Here is a 19,400-nt window from a genome sequence, read left to right as displayed (position 1 = left end):
CTTCTGATCATTGAGGGAACAATTGTCCAAGCTACAATAAAAAGGACTTGAGACACCATGTTCTAAATCAAAGCTCTGCCACTAATGAGTTCTGTGACCTTGGGCAAGGCAATCTTCACATCCTTATTTATGAGAGGGGAAGCGGAGCACCTGTTGGAAGGGCCAAGAATTAACCACATCTCAAATGAGAACTGGGATGTGTGTGAAAAGCCAAGATAGTGTGATGTGAATGGGGAGGCCCATGGAATGATCACCAGAGAAACACGCTGGAACCAGTGCAACCAACTATTGAGTATCAATTAGGAAATCCAAACCAGGCAAAGCAAGCCAGAGGGAAGCAGAGTTTTACAGGGTTGTACAGCAGCCATTTGGCAAGCTGTGTCAAGCAGAACGAGTCACTTTCCCTTACTGTGGCCTCAAAACCCTGAAAAGTTCAATCTTATGACTTATGACTTTCAAATGCAGAAAATGGGTGAGAAACAATAAGAAATGAAGACCGTGTTTTTGTTTGGGCAAAACTGTGAAGCTGGCAAAGTTTATTTTCAGCATCTTGTCCACCTTTTTTTGCTAATATGCCCCTCTACTTGCTGTTATTATTTTTCTGAAACTCCAATCCCATACTCTAGGATGAGAATGCCCTCACAATCCCCGCTGATTGGCCTATATGCCCACCCCACAGGTAGGTATCTGCCAAGACTTAACCTCTTCAGAAAATTACCTGCGTTCTGAAAATGACGCCTTCCCAAAACTCATGAATTAGCAGTCCCTCTATTCTACCTGGAAGTATTATAAAATAAACTTAGATAATATCTAAGAAGGGATGTTTAGGACAGTGACAGTTTCTGCCACTGTCCTTCTGCCACTGTCCTTAAATATTCCTTCTTAGATATCATCCTTAAAGCCTCATAGTGACAATTTTGAAGAGGTTCATTACTTAATCCAGTATTCCTCAAAGTACCCTTAACAAACTGAATGAACATCTTTTGTTATATCAAATTCTAGTATTAACACAAAACAGTGGAAGGCCCAGGAGCAAAGGATTTAACTCCTGTTGCCTTCCCCACCCTTCATTGTTTAGAAATGGGAATGACAACTGATATGAACATGCACGTGTTAATATGGCCCACTCCCCAGAAGCACATTTTCATTCCCCTTCATCTCTTTTTTCTACTTGTACATATTTTCATCAACAGTATGAACAGTTTCCTTATCACCCTTGGCCTATATGATATGGCTGCATGAGAAAATGTCTGGCATACACTGACCAAAACCAGGGGGATTTACCAACATGTTCCTTTCTGGCTTTCTCTGTGCCTCAGGCTACGCTGACACACCCTTCCAGATGCTTCCCCCACTTACACTGGCTGTTTCTCCCATCTTAGAGAGCTTGTCTGTCTCCTAAAACATGGCAGCTTCTGCCAGTGTTGGGCTCCTGAAACATGGTAGTTCCTGCCAGTGTTGGGCTCCTGAAACATGGCAGTTCCTGCCAGTGTTGGGCTCCTGAAACATGGCAGTTCCTGCCAGTGTTGCCCTGCTGTCCCCCACCCCCCATCCCACCCCAGGTCCTCCTGTTTTCTTGCCTCAGACATGTACACACAGCCCGTGGAAGGACAATAACAGAACACATAGGAGAAAGGCCCTCAAGCTGGGAAGAACACCAGTAAATCAAGGCATTAGGGTGCAAAGGAACACAGTGAGTCCAGCCAATTCTCCTCGAAACAGCAGGACACTCTCCAATGGAAAAGAGAAGGGACTGACCATGGAGCAGGAGGAGGGCAGTTAAGTTCAGGGAAAAGGTCCTAAATAAGGACTTGGAACTTGATTTATGGGCAGCTAAAGGCCAGTCGATAAAGAATTGGAAGAAATCAAGTATGGGCCACATGGGCCACATACTATAACTGAACTATCTCAAACCTTACCTGCGTCCCCCCTTATGAAACAAGTCTCACACCTGCTGCTCTGTTCTTCCTTGCGTTGATTGTGTTGCATTACTTCTGCTTCCTTGTTTTGTCCATGTCTGAAGACTATAGCCACACTGGCCATAACATTGCACTCCTTTTTTGAAAAAAATCCTCTAAACATTCTCATGGAGAGTACACGGCAGGAGGAGGGCTGCTGCTGTGGACATGGAAGTTCCCTGATTGCCCAAGTGTGTACTTCTCTTGGGACACATTTATTACATGAGGCTTGGACTTCTGAGTCAACTGTGAACCCCATTATGGGAAAGTTCATAGGCCCGAAATTCTGTCACATAACCAGGTGCTGTTCACATTGCTCAGAGGGCAAGTCCCAGTAACGCACAGTCAACTCAGTGGGTGAGTCAGTGGAAGAGCCCAGGCATGTCAAGTGGTACCAGGGATTACCCAGACCACCCTGACACTGCTCTGAGGTATCAAGAACCACACCCACTGATGCTTGGGAAGGCATGTGGTGCTAGGAATCAAGATCAAGTGCACGATGGGGATGTATTCTGACCACTCTCTCCTGCACCCCATCCATCAAACAGTTTATTACAGGGGCACAATGAATACCCATTATCTGAACACATATTTTACACACATTTTAATTAGGAACACAAGTGAATTGGGATGGCAACAAGAAAAACAGCATTAGAAAATAACATAAACCCACAGCATGAGGGCTCCTTACAGAGCAATATGGCTGAGAGCTAATATCAGAATCAACACTTCATGAAAGATTTGATCCCAAAACCCAGAGGGAATTTTTTTCTGATAGCTGGGCTCAGAGAAGCAATATTTTGTTGTATTATCATGTTTTTATGTTTGTCTTAAATAACCAATGTTTCCAAAGACACTGAGCAAACCAGAGACAAATGACCAAAGTAGACAGCAATCATGAAGCAGTGAAAAAAGCAGGATTCTGCAGTATAATCAACTGGGCAATATCTCACAGTTCCACCAGGAATTTGCTGTGAGGTCGAAGAAAAATTGTTCATTTTCTCTGGACCTATCTTTCCTCAACTGCTGGATAGAAAAACCACCAATCCCACTACTCTCTGAAAACTAATATTTATTTAATGGGTGGACAAAAGGAGATTGGCAGAGCATGGGCACAAAAATAAATTCTGGGGATAGAATATGGCTCACGGCAGAGCACCAGACTTACATGTATGAAGCCCTGAGTTCAATTGCTGGCACCAAATGACATCAGAGCAACTGGATGAGCCTTACCCAACTCTCAACCAACCCCCAGCAGCATCACCTACACACAAAGATATTTCTCTTACTGTGTCATGAAGAGGTGTATACCTTCCACATCCAGACACAGCTGTAGATCTAAGAGAATAAAAGAACCAAATGATGTTCTTACGAATTTCAAACACCTGCTCTTACCGTATTCATCCTGTTTATCCTTAGCCACTGTGAGGAACAGAATAAATACCCCATCCCCCTGCCCAAGAAAAATAGAAATACTGTCCACACACAAACTGCACATACAGTTGTAAGTGTATTTCATATAAAACCTTTAGCTTCCTCTCTTAATCTTTGGGTAAAATCCCTGTCCTATCTCATCTCTCAAATATGATCAAGAGTGACTCTGGGGAACATGGTGACTTGGGCCCTATCTCTTATTTGTCCAAAAATACCACCCAAGTAGAAGAGTAGGAATGTGGATGTTATCAATGCCCCAGGAGCATTTCATCAAACATGTCCTGAGACGAGCTCAAGTAGCATCAGACCTCCTCTTCCAGCATGTGAAAGGACTCCAAATCTCTGGCACAAAATAGATGTTGGGGAAAACAAAAATTACTGAAAAATTTTAAATATTCAGCTTCAAAGCTACAACAGAGCAATGCTTGAACCTCACAAATTTCCTCCCATTCCCGCCACCAAAAGTCAACAGTCAGCTGGTCCAGGAGAGACATTTATGAGATGACCACAGTGTAACAATGCAACAGTTTTTCTCTGAGCAAAAAAGGAAACAGCATTGTTGTTTAGATTGTACCAAAAACTGACTCACCTCCAGTGCTATTCTCAGAGATGGAGGAGGAGGTATTGATGACTGGCAGCAAAGGCTGCCCAAAGAGCGGCAGCCCATGTCCATAACTGGATCTCTGGTGCTCTCTATCCTCCTCCTACAAACCACTGCTCACTGCGGGGGACGAAGAACTTCAGATGCAATTAGTACAAAGTACATCTACTAGAGCCTGGCTTTACTAAAAATAATCTCTAATTATTCCTCTAATAATAATTATTACTCCACTAATCCCACTTCTATGTATCCATGCAAGAGAAATAAACTTGTGTTCACATGAAGGCCTGTTTGCAACCAAGCTTAGTGGTTTATCCATAATCACCAAGGCTAGAAACAATCAAATGCCCATGAATTGTTGGACAATTAAACTGTGGTATATCTGTTTAGTGAGCTACTCAGCACAGAAATGGATTAAACCACTGCTACATGCAATAACATGGATGCAGCTGAAATGTCTTATACTATATGAAAAAACAGACTAAAATAGCAACACCATATAATCTATCATTTATGTGACATTCTGGAAAGGCAAAAGTATTGGGACAGGGGTTGGAGGACAGCACAGCAGGTAGGGCATTTGCCTTGCATGTGGCTGACCCAGGTTCGATTCCCAGCATAACCTATGGTCCCCTGAGCACCATCAGGAGTAGTTCCTGAGTGCATGAGCCAAGAGTAAGCCCTGTGCATTGCCAGATGAGACCCAAAAAAGGAAGAAGAAAGTACTGTGGCAGAGTTTATAGCATAGCAGTGATGGTCAGTCACTGTGAGAAGAATAAAGAATAATCAAAAAAATAGTACTTTTTTGAGCACTAAAATTATTTTATATCTTGATTGTGGTGGAGTGAACAAGACTGAATGCACTATTTAGATATGTCAAAACTCATTTATAAAAGAAGGTGAACTATGTAATTTATACCTAATCATTTTTTTTTTAATTTGACTTTTGGACCACACCCAGAGGTGCTCAGGGCTCACTCCTGACTCTGAACTTAGGAACTACTACCAGCAGGCTCAGGGGACTATATGGAGCACTAGGTATTGAAAACAGGTCGATCACATGCAAGGCAAGCACCCTTCCCATTCAACTATCCCTCTGGTCCAAAAATTTTTATACATGGGTATAAAGCACAGTGAGAGGTGCAAAAAAACTTAAAATAGAGATGCAAGCTTTAAAACTGTAAAGTTGTTTTTATGATATGTTATCTTAAAAGGAAAAGAAGGGGGCATTTTTCCACTGACCAGCCATACCTGAGTCCAATCTGAAATCCAATCAGTGCACAGACGAACTTGAAACCCACCCTTTGTGCTTTGCTCCAGAAATTTCGAGGTCAAAATTTCGAGTCCGCTACGATGTGTGGGCAACTGCTGTATCCACTCACTTCCCATACTCTAAGGGTTAGTGAGAAACTACTGGGACTTAATTCAGTGCCAGAATACCCCTATAAAAATCCTGGGAACTAAATGAGAGGAACTAGATCTATCCATGCCTGTCCACTAAAATACTATTCATGGTAATGGAAATAGTACAGCCATAAGCAGTAGCCCACTGCCATAAAAGAACTAATCAGATCAACACTCAGATAACCAAGAATCTAAGATTCTTCTGTCAATACCACAAAACTTTTAGAATAATGAGGAAACAAAGAATTCTGTGGCATTGAAAGATAGGGACAGAAATCCAGATAAGTCCCCTGTGGTCAACTAATATTTGATAAAGGGGCTGTGTACATGAAGGGTAGTAAAGACATACTCTTCAAAAAATGGTGCTGGCTCTTTACAATAGCCAGAAACTGGAAAAAACCTGAGTGCCCGAGAACAGATGACTGGTTAAAGAAACTTTGGTACATTTACACAATGGAGTACTATGTAGCTGTTAGAAAAGATGAAGTTATGAAATTTACATACAAGTGGTACTACATGGAAAGTATCATGTTAAGCGAAATGAGTCAGAAAGAGCGGGATAGACACAGAAAGATTGCATTCATCTGGGGAACATAAAGCAACAAAACGGGAGACTAACACCCAGGAATGGCTCAGATTAGTACCAGGAATTTTGCTCCATGACTTGAAGGCCAGCCACATGTGCTAGGTGAAAAGGAAGCTCAGATAGAGAAGAGAGCACCAAATAAAGGGTGTTGTGAAGACCCTCCCAGGGTGGGAGAGACATGCTAAGAGTAGTCTATAGACCAAACATGATTGCCACTCAATGCCTCTCTGGAAAAACACAGTTCCCAAAAGAAGAGAGAGAGAACAAGGGGGAATGCCCTGCCACAGCAGCAGGGTGGGACGGGGGGGGGGGGGGGAATGGGGGGGAGGGATGCTAGGGCCCGTGATGGGGGAGGATGGGCACTGGTGGAAGGATGGGTACTTGATCATTGTATAACTGAAACCCAAGCACAAACCAAACCTCATGGTGTTTCACTAATAAAAAAAATGATTAAATAAAAAAAATAATAAAAAAATAAACAAATAAAAAAATGGTGCTGGGAAAATTGAATAACCATGTTATTAAAAAAAATGAAGCTGGATCCATATCTTGCACTTTACATGAAAGTCAATTCAAAGGGATCAATGACCTTGAGATCAGACCAAAATCCATAAAATACACTGAGGAAAATAAAGACAAAACACTCCAAGAGTCTAACCTCAAAGGTGTTTTCAATAATAAGATTCCATTGGCAAAGGAACTGAAATAAAAGTAAACAAATGGAATGACAACAAGTTAATTTTTCCAAGGTGTAAAATACATGGGCTGAAACCAAAAGGCACTAACTGAATGGGAGAAAATATTTGCACTCAAGCCATTACAGAAAGGGTTAATACCCAAAATATTTAAAGTATTCAAAAGAGCAACAATAACAAAAATATCCAAAACCATATTGAAAAATGGGTGAGGAAATGAACAAACAGTTCTCCAAAGAAGACAGCCGGTAAACACAAGAAAAAAGTGCTCATCATCATTTATTAATAGAAAAATCCAAATTAAGACAATGAGACATCATCTCACACCAATGAGAATGGCACATATCAAAACTACTGGGAACAATCTGTGTTGGTAATGAATGTGGGATTAAAGCAACTCTCAACCACTACTTATGAGAAGTTCAACCCCTGTGGAAAAATACTAGTAAATTACAAATTGAGCTGCCATTTGACCCAGCAATTCTACTTGCTTCTCGTTATCTTCTTCATATATCCAGAAGATGTCTTTTTATAGGACATACGTTCATTCTAAAGGGCATATTCATTGCAGCACTTAGCGCAGTAACTAGAATATGAAATCAACCTAGGTAGCTAATGACAGATGAGTGGATAATGGTGAGAGATATATGCATACATATATGCATACAAATTAACTTGTTGTCATTCCATTTACATATACATACATAATACATACATATATGTATATACACACATGTATACACGCATGTATATATACACACACATATACACACATAATGAGATATTATGCAGCTGCAAGGAATGATGGAATCAGCAATTTGCTGAAACTTGGATGGAACTAGAGGATATCATGTTAAGTGAAGTAAAAAAAAAAAAAGACAAACACTGGATAATCTCACTTGTTTATTTGTAGTATATAGAAGGACACGATGGAGACGTTACTGGGCCCGCTCGAGAAAATCGATGAACAACGGGAGGACAGTGACAGTGACAGAAATATATGTGTGTGTGTGTATCTAAAGTAGAGAGTCCACACAATGAAAGCACATGAAAGCAAGAAATCCAAAAAACCGAAACAACCAAACTTAAAAATGTGTCTGTGGAGAAAGCTGATTAGCAGGGTGTAAGAAGAACCTATAGACACATATAGAGGGAAGTTGTGAGACACTGGTGGTCGGATTGGTGTTGGAACATTGTATGCCTGAAACTCAACTATAAATAACTTTGTATGTCACTGTGTAAAGGTAAGGTAAAGGCCCTCCCGTTGATCGTCGATTTGCTCGAGCGGGCCCAGTAACGTCTCCATTGGAGACTTTGTTGTTACTGTGTCTGGCATATCGAATACTCTCGGTAGCTTGCCGGGCTCTCCGAGAGGGGCAGAGGAATCGAACTCGGGTCGGCCATGTTGGCCGCGTGTAAGGCGAACGCCCTACCGCTGTGTGTTAATAGAAAATTAATTTAAAAAAAAAAAACAAAAAGCAGAGATCTTGAGTGACTGTGGGAGTTAAGTTGCTTGCCATGCATGCAACCAGTCTGGTTTGATTCCTGGCACTGCATATGATCTCTGGAGCACTGCCAGGAGTCACTCCTGAGCACAGAGCCAGGAACAGTCCCTGAGGACTTCATGGTGAGGCCTCCAAGACCCATCCCTAAAAGGAAAGAAGGGAGAGGTCTTTCTCAATCAAATTTAAATTATTGCAAACATTTTCATTGCTACAACAGCAACAAAATTATCTCTCCCTTTTCCGTTTGCTATATGGCTTCAAGATTTATGTCAGCAGGACAAGGCGTATTTCAGTGCATGCTTCACTTTTCATAGCCCAGTTCAAAAGATCATATTTCCTCCCCAGATATATTAGTGCATCACTTTTCAAAGATTTATCTTAATCTTTAGATTAAGCTCTAATATTTTTCTCTATCAAGTCAGTTTCTTAGGTGAATTCTCTCTTTCTTAATAAGTTCTATGGCTTAGTCAGATCTTAACTGGTCCACAGTGTACCACTGCACCATGTCACTTTTATTCATTCCATGACATGCTTCCTCCTTTGAAAAATGTGAAATTTCTTTTGTACTGTAAGCTTATATGCCAAATACAGTAACAAGTCTCACAATGTTACTGGGCCCGCTCGAGCAAACCGATGAACAATGGGAGGACAGTGACAGTGACTATAAGCTTACTTTTTGTGCACAATATATGCTTGGATGATCATCAGATCACCAGAGAAAACACAGGCCACAAAACTGCTGGTGTTAATAATGAGGAAAATTTTGATGACAAAAAAACTAAGTCGTGAAGAGTCTGAGTGACTCCACTCCTGTCCTATTCATTTTCATTTCCCTCTGTTGCAGGGAATCATACAACGAAGAAGTTGGATAATACGTTCAAAGTTCAAAGATGAGGGTGCGTTACACCAGTATTTTAGCAATTACACTGTTCTGCTCTTAACAGAGACTGCACATTCCTTTATGGATCACCAACCACTACAGCAGATACCATGGGGACTTTGAAAATGACTTAGATACAGGAAGTCAGATGGAGAAGGGAAAATGCTGAGTGATCTCATGCACTTGTGGGAAATAATGTAGCAAAGAAAGGAAACAGACAATTTCCATTGTCAGCGTGAATACAACGGAAACAAACCCTTAGATGTAGACCATAGACTTGAGTTAAGGAGAAGTCTGGGACAGGCTGAAAAGGCCAATGAGCTGAGTGACAGGTGTGGTGTGGTAACACTGCACCCCTACAGGGTATAAACATTTATACTTTTGTAAACCAATGCTACCTCAAAATAATTGTTTTAAGAGTGACAGCACAATGCCCCTTTAGTCTTTTGGAAGCCACAGTGCCTCCAGACCAGGTGAGAGAAGCGTCATCAGCATGTGTCTCAGGTACTGAATGGTTCCTGAGGTCCTCTGGGCTGGTTCATCCTCCCCTCTCTGCATGCCTCTGAGGTCATTACCACTGATATTTCCTTTGAACTCCACCAGCAAAGGAGCCTCAAAGCTGTTGTACACAGAGTCCAGGTCCACACTGTGGGGCCTCAGAACTGGGGTTCACAGTTGGGCCTCATGACTTGCCCAGGTAAAGACTGTGTGAGACAAGAGCAGGCTGGAGCCCACCCTGTCATGCTGGTCAGCGACAGCTCCACACCCCATGGCCGCTCCATAAACATGTCAAATCCCTGCAGACCTGGTGCACGCTGGACAAATACCACCAGATACCTCCTAAGGCACCACCGCCAAAGGGCAGAGAAAGCGAAGCTGCCAGCTGGCAGCTTGCAGCCTCCAGAGCCTGCAGAAGGCAGTGAGGCGGCAGCCCCTGTCACCGACAGCTGCCGCCTCTTCCTGCGCATCTCTCGGGGAGGCAGGCTGTACCAGCAGCTTCTCGCACCCACACTTTTGAAAACTCGGGCTAAATATAGCCAATGTGCTCTCCAGAGCCAGCTCAGGGCTGGTCGCAATGCAACATTCCACTTCCCAAAATTAGGGAAGGATCTGTTTGACTTAGAGCAGCTGTTTCCCCGCCCTTCCCCTCAACCCCCCAGCCCCATCCCAGCCCCTTGATCCCGGAGTTGCAAAAGGACAAGTGCAAGATCCCACGAGGCTGTGGGAAATGCTATGGATATGGACAAGCACAGAACAGAGCCCTTAGGAAAAGGGATTCACCAGGCAGGGCTTGGGAGCAGCCTCATTCACTTCCCAGCCCCAAGGGGATGGACTGGACCCTCACCAAACACCATGACTGGAAGGAGAAAGCCCTGAGGGAGCACAGACGTCCAGCTCTGCTCTTTTAGGCCCCCACTTCCCACTAGTGTCGATATCTTAGTGAAAAGCTCATTGAGGCACTGCTCCCTTGGTTGGGCCATCCCTACCCCCTAAATGCCCCATTTGTTCTCAGACCTCCCACACATGGCTTTTATTTTGTACTTATGGACTTTTATCAAAGTCTAATCTGCTTCTCTGTTCCCTTCAAAGTCAAGGCAGCAGGGCAGAGCCGGAAAAGCTAACGGGCTCCCCCACCAAGTCTAGTAGAGTTCCTTGCATCCAAGCATTTCGTTTTCTGATATGAATGGAAAAGCCAAGGCCTACCAGAACACCGGTGGGAGTTTGCCATTGCCCTTCCTTCTCCCATCAACCAAACACAGAAGCCCTGACACTCCTCAGAGTGCCAGTATCATAGCACAGGCTTTCACTCCCCTGTGGCCCCCAACAAGTCACCACACAGATATCAGCCAAAGGCTGCACAGAGTCCTCTCAAGCATCAACCCCTATGTCCTCTGGCACAGAACTACCGTCAGAGAGACAAGTGAGAAAAGGTGAGCAGAAGGAACTAGGAAGGGCTATGGCAGGTAGGAGCCTTCAGGATTAGACTGAAGGCCCATTTGGCTGGCCAGAAAGTCTTGCTCCAGAGAGAGGCTTGACAGGAACCATTAGCAGGCCAGAAAGGAAGTTCAAGGTCCCACTTCTCACTCATGGTCGCAATGTGCTTTTACTGCTCTGGCCTTAGAAGAGTGATGAACAGGAACTGCTGGTGCAGGTCTCACTGGGTTAGAGCAGCTTTTCTCAACCCGGGGACCCCTTATGTGCCCCCAAGGATATCCCAAGTCGGTCACAGGTGAAACTGGTGCAAATGTGGGGGGGAGGGGCATAATGAGAATAGGGGCCACCCAGGAGGAGGGGTTGCAGAAAGGAAACAGGGTCAAGAGTCCCATGATTGGGAAAAAAGTGGAGAAACATTGGGTTAGAACATAAATAGGAGAAAAGCAAAAAGCCCTTATGCTGATAGCCAGTACAAATGGAAACTCCCGTCAAGTGATGCCTGCTAGTCATTTATCCAAAGGAGGCAGAAAATCTAATTCAAAAAAGAATTATGCTCCTATGCTCACAGCAACATTATTCAAAGTAGACAAGACATGAAACCAGCCTAGGTGCCCATCCACAGGGAATTGGTAAATACAGTCAATGGAAAACTTCTCTGCTATTTTATTTATTTTGGGAACCACACCTGGCAGTGCTCAGGGGTCACTCCTGGCTCTGAGTTGAGAGTTCATTCCTAGGAGGGCTCAGAGGACCTTCTGGGATACTGGGGATTGAACCACTATCTTATTGTTCTAGCCCCATTAGGCTGCCAGTTAAAAAAATAAAATGGTGCCTTTGGGGACAAAATAAATAGTTTTTATAACAAATAATTGATATTTATCAACCATCACTAGATAACTGATGTAAGTATACTAAGTAAACTAAGGAAGTGAGAGACAATTGCCAGATAGTTTCACTTATAAATGAGATCTAAGCAATAAACTGGAAAAAAAATAACAACCACCTCCAAGTCTTGGTGAAAATAATGATGGTTGTTGGGGCAAATGGTGGGTTGGTAGGAGGAATGGATAGGGTTTTTGGAATGAAGGTCGAATGACTCTTAAAGCTTTGTAGTATGTACAGTGAAATGCTTACCTATAGAGTGGTGTTAAGCTATAATTCTGAAATTCTATGTTATTTTTAATCTAATGATAAATTAGCAAAAAATGGAGAATAAAAACACCTTCTGATAAATGCACTGGAAGAAAATCTCTGAGAACTAACACCACAGTGAAGCACACGCAGCATCAGTCAGAATAATTTGTTCAGAGTACTCTACTTTTACAACATGGACTCTGGAGAACACAGCTGGGAGTTCTCTGTAAGGGTGGGAAGGAAGCTTTTTTGGAAACCAGCTATACTAATAATCTGACTCATTCATTCATCATTCATTCATTCTTTTTTTCCCCAACATACTCCATGCAAAGTCTACTGTCAGTCAGACCTAACGCCTGCCTCACCAAGTAAAGGTACATTCAGAATTCACATTTTGGGAACAGAGGTGGGCTAATACTCAGAATGCCACCTTCCTCTTCACTCAGGTGCCATAAAGAAAATTCATGAGAAATGGTACATCCAGTCTCTCTCCTGGGATCTGAAGACATCTACAGATGTGCAAGTCAATGAAAGAGAACAAAACAGCCAACTCCGGCTTCTCTCTCTCTCTCTGGACACCCCCCTTGTCTGCTGTAGGGGAACATTTTACCTCTGGTCTGGGCCATCAGTGTCACAAACGCAGGTACATCTATGAGGGCTAAATTTACTCCTGGGCTACTATATTTGCAATCCCATTTGACCATTCAACCTAAAGCCAGAAAGCATAATGCAAGTTCCCCTGTAATAAATATGAGATTTAGCTTCCATTTTCACTTTCTGAAACTTAGTTCTGAATTCCAATAGAGTAAAGTGATCATTTACAAGGGTCACAAATCTCAGGACTCATCACAACTGCTTCTCCTCTTTGCTACAAGTGTCCTAATACTGTGTTTCCCCTTTCTCTTGGGGACCATTATCACAAAATTTGACAGCATTTGGTTCATAGTTTTCCACTTATAAAATGAGTAAAATTGGTCTCGGTCCAAGAACTCAGAGGTCAATCTGAACCAATTTGTTCACTTAAGATGGAGAACTCCCTCAAAGCCTCTCTTGCAAAACACAGTACCCAAAAGAAGAGAGAGAGAACAAGGGGGAATACCCTGCCACAGAGGCAGGATGGGACGGGGGGGGGGGGGGATGAGGGGGGGGGGATGCTGGGACCCATGGGGATGGATGACGGGCACTGGTGGAGGGATGGGGACTTGATCATTGTATAACTGAAACCCAAGCACAAAATTTGTAAGCCTATAACTGTACCTCATGGTTTTTCACTAATAAAAAAAAAGAAAAAAAAAAGATGGAGAACTCAGATTCCTTGAAAACAGATGTCACTTAGACTGAATATCCTTCCATTTGAAATCTTTTGGAGGGAGATGGGGTTGGCTCTAAATATTGGAAATCATTTTCCTGCTCTGAAAGAGGGACTGTTAGAGCCAGAATGAAAACATTCCATACAATGTTCATATACACCACTTTTCTAACACAGCTCTGAAGATGAAGCAAGGATAAGCAAGGAAGTTGTCTTATCTGATGCATTCATACTTAATCTATGAAACAATTACTGTGGTCCCCAACGTGCCAGGCACCATTCTTGGGATACACAATAAACACAGCACTGTGCTTGAAGAATCCATGCCCCCTTCCACTCTCTGCATAAAGATGTAACCCATTTCTGTTGGAAAGAATTGCCTTAATTGGCAAAGGCATCTGTACAACCATCTATATAGAATGAATTACTCTAAGGTGTTTGTTAGCTACCCCCTTCTACTGAGATACTAGTTTTCCAACTATTAGGAGTAGTTTATTATAATACGTTTGCACTGTTTCTTTTTGTTTTTCAGAGATAACAGGATGCCAATATAATATAAGCTAAAAGCAGGCCATAAAGTTGGACCCTGGTTTGGGGAGTTGGAATGCGCAACTCTAAGGTGCCTAGAAACCTATAAATGTAAGGCAGAGGTCATACTCAAACTTGGGACTATACCTGGGATGTGGTAATTAAATTCAAGAAGAAAGTATAGCCTTGGGTAACCATAAAGCAATAAACAAAGGGCACCTCTTTTTCATCTAAAACTCAAGGCGACAGGTGCAGCAACATGAATGAATTTCCTACGTGCTCTTTAGATTCTACAGGTTCAAGTTTATTTAGGAAAGAAAGTTACACATTGTAAAAACCTGTCTAATGTGTTGCTAATTAGGCTGAGTGGTATAAAGAAGTGAAAATTCAGGATACATGGCAAATAGTACAGCTTTTGAATAAGATGGGAAGAGGTATAAACAATATTATGTGAGATCGTAGTTTTTAGAGTCCTCCTATAAGCCCTGTTCTTATACCTCATCTTAAAAGGTATCCTGGAAAATAAATAGGAAAAGTGTCCATCCCCTAGATATACCAAATAAAGCTTAAATGTTGAATGCTTACTATTCATTCATTCAACATTTAACATTCAGTTCCTCTGGCAACATTTTTTACTGAGTCAGTTTTCCCCACTAAGTTTGTGCACATGGGTCATTCTTTTGTTCAGTGGTGGGAACTTTGTAAAGGGTGACCATGTACTGCGGGGCATTTAGAATTCCTGGAAAAAAGGCTACAAAATACCAATAACAATCCCCAAGACCAGTCCTTCAAACAAGCTTCTGGAGAATAGTGACCCCCCGAGAGTTGAGAACTACTGCTCCAGAAAATTCTTTGTCAAAAGATTCACTACTACTAAAGTCTTACTTACCTTCAGCTCTCTCCAAAAGAAATTCATTTATGGTACACGGGCTACTAAGAAAGTTCCCAAGTTCCCAATGGAGTCAGACACAAAAACTTCACAAATCTGCTTCCTGCTCATTTTATAAGTATTTGCTGAGCACTTATTTTGGCCAGGTACTATGTTATCCTAGGACTATAAAGTCAAAAATAGCATGGTTCCAATTCCACAGGAATATTCCTTAGACCAGTGGGAGATTTAAGTAAGACAAATTTCAGGTCAGGGAAGTTTAGCAAAGGAGTTTGCTCCCACAAATAGGAATAGAATACTAGGAAAGCAGGGTTCGGAAAGCTAGGATCTGGGACAAGTTCTCAAAGAATGTGACGTCTTCCATGACCTGGAAAGATCAACTGAAAGGAGACACAAGGGCAAGAACTCTGCCTTTACCAATACCAAAGATAGGGATTATTATTTGCCACGGAGTTTAAAGAATTTTCTTCATTCTTCAAGTTGAGACAACTGTGATTCAAGCTCAGGATCTCCTGGTTACAATATTGACAATGACTTCTGTAACTGCTAGCTTAGCAGGTATAAAAGAACCCACCTGACAAGAAATATGACTAATTCCATATTTTCTACAATGAACAGGAAATTGTGTGTAAGTACAATTGTAGACTGGCAACCAGAGGGAGTTTCCTCATGCTCACTCATTCAGAGACAAAGAAGAGTGAAAACGGAAGATATTACTAATCAACGTCATCCAAACAGAAGGGATACCAGTTGTGAACTTAACCGAGACCTCAAGTTCAAAAAGAATTTTATGCGATTATTTTTTATATTCAAGTCTGAAGTCTTGTGTAACCGTGTTTTAATAATGCAGAAAACCAGATCCTTACCCAATTATTGCACTTGCACATATAAAGCCTAGAAATCTGGCTGTCTTTTCTTTCAAACCCATATGAAGAGATATATAGTATATACCCATATATATACACACAGTATAAAGAGGGATATTTACAAATTGTTAACTGGGGAAGGAATCTCTGATCTGAGATAATCTAAGTCAACAGATTTCCTAGCTAATGGATGCTAAGCATAGGAGCTGTGCTATTGCCACTTAACATAAATAATTACTCTCTCTCCTTTCCTCTCTCTCTCTCTACTTCTACCCCTCCCCCCTTCCTTTCCTGGTTCCTCCTCCTAGCTTTTAGATTACAAGTTACAGTCTCATTTCCCACCTGCAAGTAGAGATGTGCTCGCCTTCCAGCTCCAGTACCCTTCTGACCTGAGCCACACACCAAACCATGCTCCTGTCAGTGAACGGAGGACCCCTGAGTCCCCAAACTAGAGCTCACTTCATTATAGCATCTAGGCAGTTTGACCTCTGATCTGAGAGAGTAAGTCTAGTTTTCAAGTTCCACCCGCCACCCCCAGCCACCCTAAGGAGAAAGCCTGTGTTTTCAGGTCAAAGAATCTGTAACAACAAAACTCGGGACCTTCCACAAACCACCTGTCCCAAGCTTTGAGATGGAAAGTTCACAGGAGGCAGGTTAGGAGAACCAAACCCAAAGCCAATCAGGGGAAGGTGGGCTTGAAAGACAATGATTTTTCTTAGACTGAAGAGGCTGGTTGGATTTTCTTTCTCTGGCTGATTCATTCTGTCTCTGTAAAGTTTGCTAACGCTCAGAGGGTTGTATAAACAGAGCCAGGTGTGGGGACACCTCCACCCTCTGGGTACATCTGCTGCCTGGTGCACTCGACGTGGGGGCCTCGACCCAATCGCAGTCCTTGCTTCTCAATGACGCACCTGGCTAGGGTCTTCTCTCACGTGCGGGGTGCAAAGCGAGCATCCCCAACCTGGAGGGCCACCCAGCGGGTCCAGGCTGGGTAGGGAAGGGGAAGGGACAGCTCCAGGCTGAGACCTCATGCCGACCTCTCTGCCTTTCCCTCCATTTCCAGCTCACCGTTTGTCATTTAGGGTCACTCTGTGCCTCCACGCCGTGAGTCCTGCGCACCTAACATGCCTTTTGCAGGGCCACTGAACAAAACGCCCACTGGCCTTCCCAGACGCAGGTGAGTGCCAGGAGCGGTAGGAGGAAAGGGCCCTCTCGCCACCACCCTCTCTCCTCTCCTCCCCACGTCCCCCCAAGCTTCAATAGGGATGTGTGGTCCTGGGGGTTCGCGGATTAAGAGGGAGCTTAAAATGCCCAAGCGTCCCTTACCTTCCACAGCCATTCTCTCAGAGCTTCCCTAACGCATGCATAATTTTCTCGGCCGAGGTACTCCTCCTGCCCCGCGCTCCCCCCTCCTCGCGCTCTCGCCTAAATAGTCTGCGCTCATCTGCTCCAGGACCAACCTGCCGCGTTCACGCAAAAGCGAGGCAGCCGGCTGCCAGCTCGGCGCGGGGAACTCTGGGAAATGTAGTTCCCGTGACTCTTCCCGAGCCCGGATAGCACCCCCAAATCTTCCCCGGGGTTCGGACTCGCGATCACACTCTGGGAACAGCTCTGCCCTCAGGTTTTCTTGGCCGTGTCATCCCTCGCGGAGGCCTGGCCTTGTGAGCAGACCCGAGACCCCTCGTCCCTGGACGTGGTGGGGGGACTACATTTCCCAAAATGCCACACGCTGGGTTTCCTCGGGCTCTCAGAGTAGACTCGTGATTGAGCCTTCCCAGTCCTTCACCGGGAGGGTGAGCACCTGGCAGGGTTCTAGCGGTGGTGGACTGACTTCATTCGGGTTTGGGACGTGACCTTCCGGACGTGCCCGCTGGCCGCCTCGGTCATCCACTTAGAAGAGCAAAGCCTCCAGCCGTCTGTGGTTCTTCGCCCGGGCTACAGCGCCCGGGTTACACTGGGTGCAGCTGAAACTTGTTTCTCGGCTGGCTGGGATGGGTGCGGTTGGGGGGTGGGGTGAGCGCGGGGCGGGGGGTGGGGGGGAGGAGCAGCCAGGTGATAAAGTGTCTTCTGGTCTTCCGACGTGGCTAAACACCACGAGAAGGGCGTGGCTGGAAAAAAAATCCCCAGCAGGCATCAATTCTTCAGGGTCATTAGGAGTAAAGTCTGGGAAACAGGCTTCCACCTTTGGCGGGTAGGGTGAGGGCCTTTTGTCAGGCTTCCTAGAAGAGAGTAGGGTTCAGCTTGCCTGGCCTGGGTGAACCATGAGAGGGACCCCAAAACACTCAGTAGCCAACAGGTAGGCTTCTGCTAACTTGGAACCTGGTTTCTGACTCTGGATGTTTGAATGATGTAAACTAAGAAGCAAAATGCAGAGTCCTGTGGAGGGCCATCGGTATTTCAGATCTGGGAGAGCTTGTGAACTAGTAAGTCCTCAAGCTTAGATCTGCCTACCTGTGGAGTAAGTTTGAGGCTGTTGAGGTAAGAGATGACCTTCCACAAACCCCGCTGTCGACTGGATTAAAACAACTAAGGACCTTAAAGTCTGAAATGTGGTGCAATTTCCACCTAGCCCCCATAATGTTTGAACTATAAAATAACAATAAAAGTACCCAGATGACTGCCTATTTTGTGTGTATGTGGTCTATGTTGGTGATATATATTTTAGCACAGAAGTGGGCTTTCCTGCAGTGGTAGGTTCTTGAGAATACTATAAAATATTGCTTACAAAAGATTGAAAAGTATATTGTACAGGTAAAATAGGTATGTCCAGGTCCCTTCGCATATGGCCAGTTCTCTCCTTTACCCATGAATGATGTCACTGGTCCTGTCCTGGGTGCTGTCTGGTCCTGTGCAGTCTCCCTGAGCGGCTCTGTCTATCCTGTGTATATTTTTTTCAGTCTCAGGCCACGGCCCCATGAGCGTGGGTGAGATCCCTGTGCTCTGTACCTGTCGCTTGACCTCCCAGCTGTACTCCTGCAATTCCTGTCATTCCTAACCCAGATTTCCTAGTATCCACACAAAGCCATGTGCATGTGAGTGAGACTCCTGTGCTCAGCCCCTTGTCACTACCTGGGTGTCTAAGGACCTGCGGGTACTATCGCATGGTTTCCGGTCCTACAGCCCTGTTTTTGGGGGCTTGGGAAGAGGAAAAAGTTCAGGAAGTGCATGCACAGAGAGAGATGGGGCAGGGCCTTCCTTTTATCTGCTGCTGGTCCCACCCCAGCCATCCTATTATCTATTCTGATTAGTTACCTGTTCCACAGGTGAGATTTAAAGTGACCTGGCACGCCATGCTTCTGCTCCTGCTGTATCCTTTATATTTACCACAGCTGGTGGTACACAGGATTTACTATTTTTGGCTCTGTGCTTAAGGATAATTCATGGTGGTTCTCTGAGGGTCACACTCTTGTCAGCCACATACAAGACAAGATCTGGACCCTGATACCATTTCTCTGTACCCATGGCCGTATTTTTCAACAAGACAGATTTGTATGGATGTATATCCCTGATTTTCTGGTTACATCATACATGCTCAATCATCCAATTAGGTAATACGGACGTATCTTAAAAATACCTGTGTAATACTTATTGTTGATATTTTAACATTGAATCCATAGAGCTGTGTACAAATCAAACAAATACACAAATACCTTCTATCCTTGGTGCAGCAGAGAGA

At 43.9% G+C, this 19,400-nt stretch overlaps 1 protein-coding gene across 3 annotated transcripts in view; it reads right to left on the bottom strand.

The window, feature by feature from the left end:
• Nucleotides 1-17,202, bottom strand: part of SAMD12 (sterile alpha motif domain containing 12) — a 489,089-nt gene extending 471,887 nt beyond the window's left edge. For all 3 annotated transcript variants that reach the window (XM_056110130.1, XM_056110138.1, XM_056110145.1), the window contains exon 1: nt 17,051-17,202. In XM_056110130.1, coding sequence (XP_055966105.1) covers nt 17,051-17,063 — 13 coding nt within the window. In that variant the 5' untranslated portion in view covers nt 17,064-17,202. The remainder of the gene's footprint in view (nt 1-17,050) is intronic.
• Nucleotides 17,203-19,400: the final 2,198 nt, after the last annotated feature.

The sequence above is a fragment of the Sorex fumeus genome, unplaced genomic scaffold (genome assembly GCF_029834395.1).
Source record: "Sorex fumeus unplaced genomic scaffold, SorFum_2.1 ptg000002l, whole genome shotgun sequence".
NCBI classification, from domain to species: domain Eukaryota; kingdom Metazoa; phylum Chordata; class Mammalia; order Eulipotyphla; family Soricidae; genus Sorex; species Sorex fumeus.
This window is presented reverse-complemented; position numbering and strand designations above follow the sequence as displayed.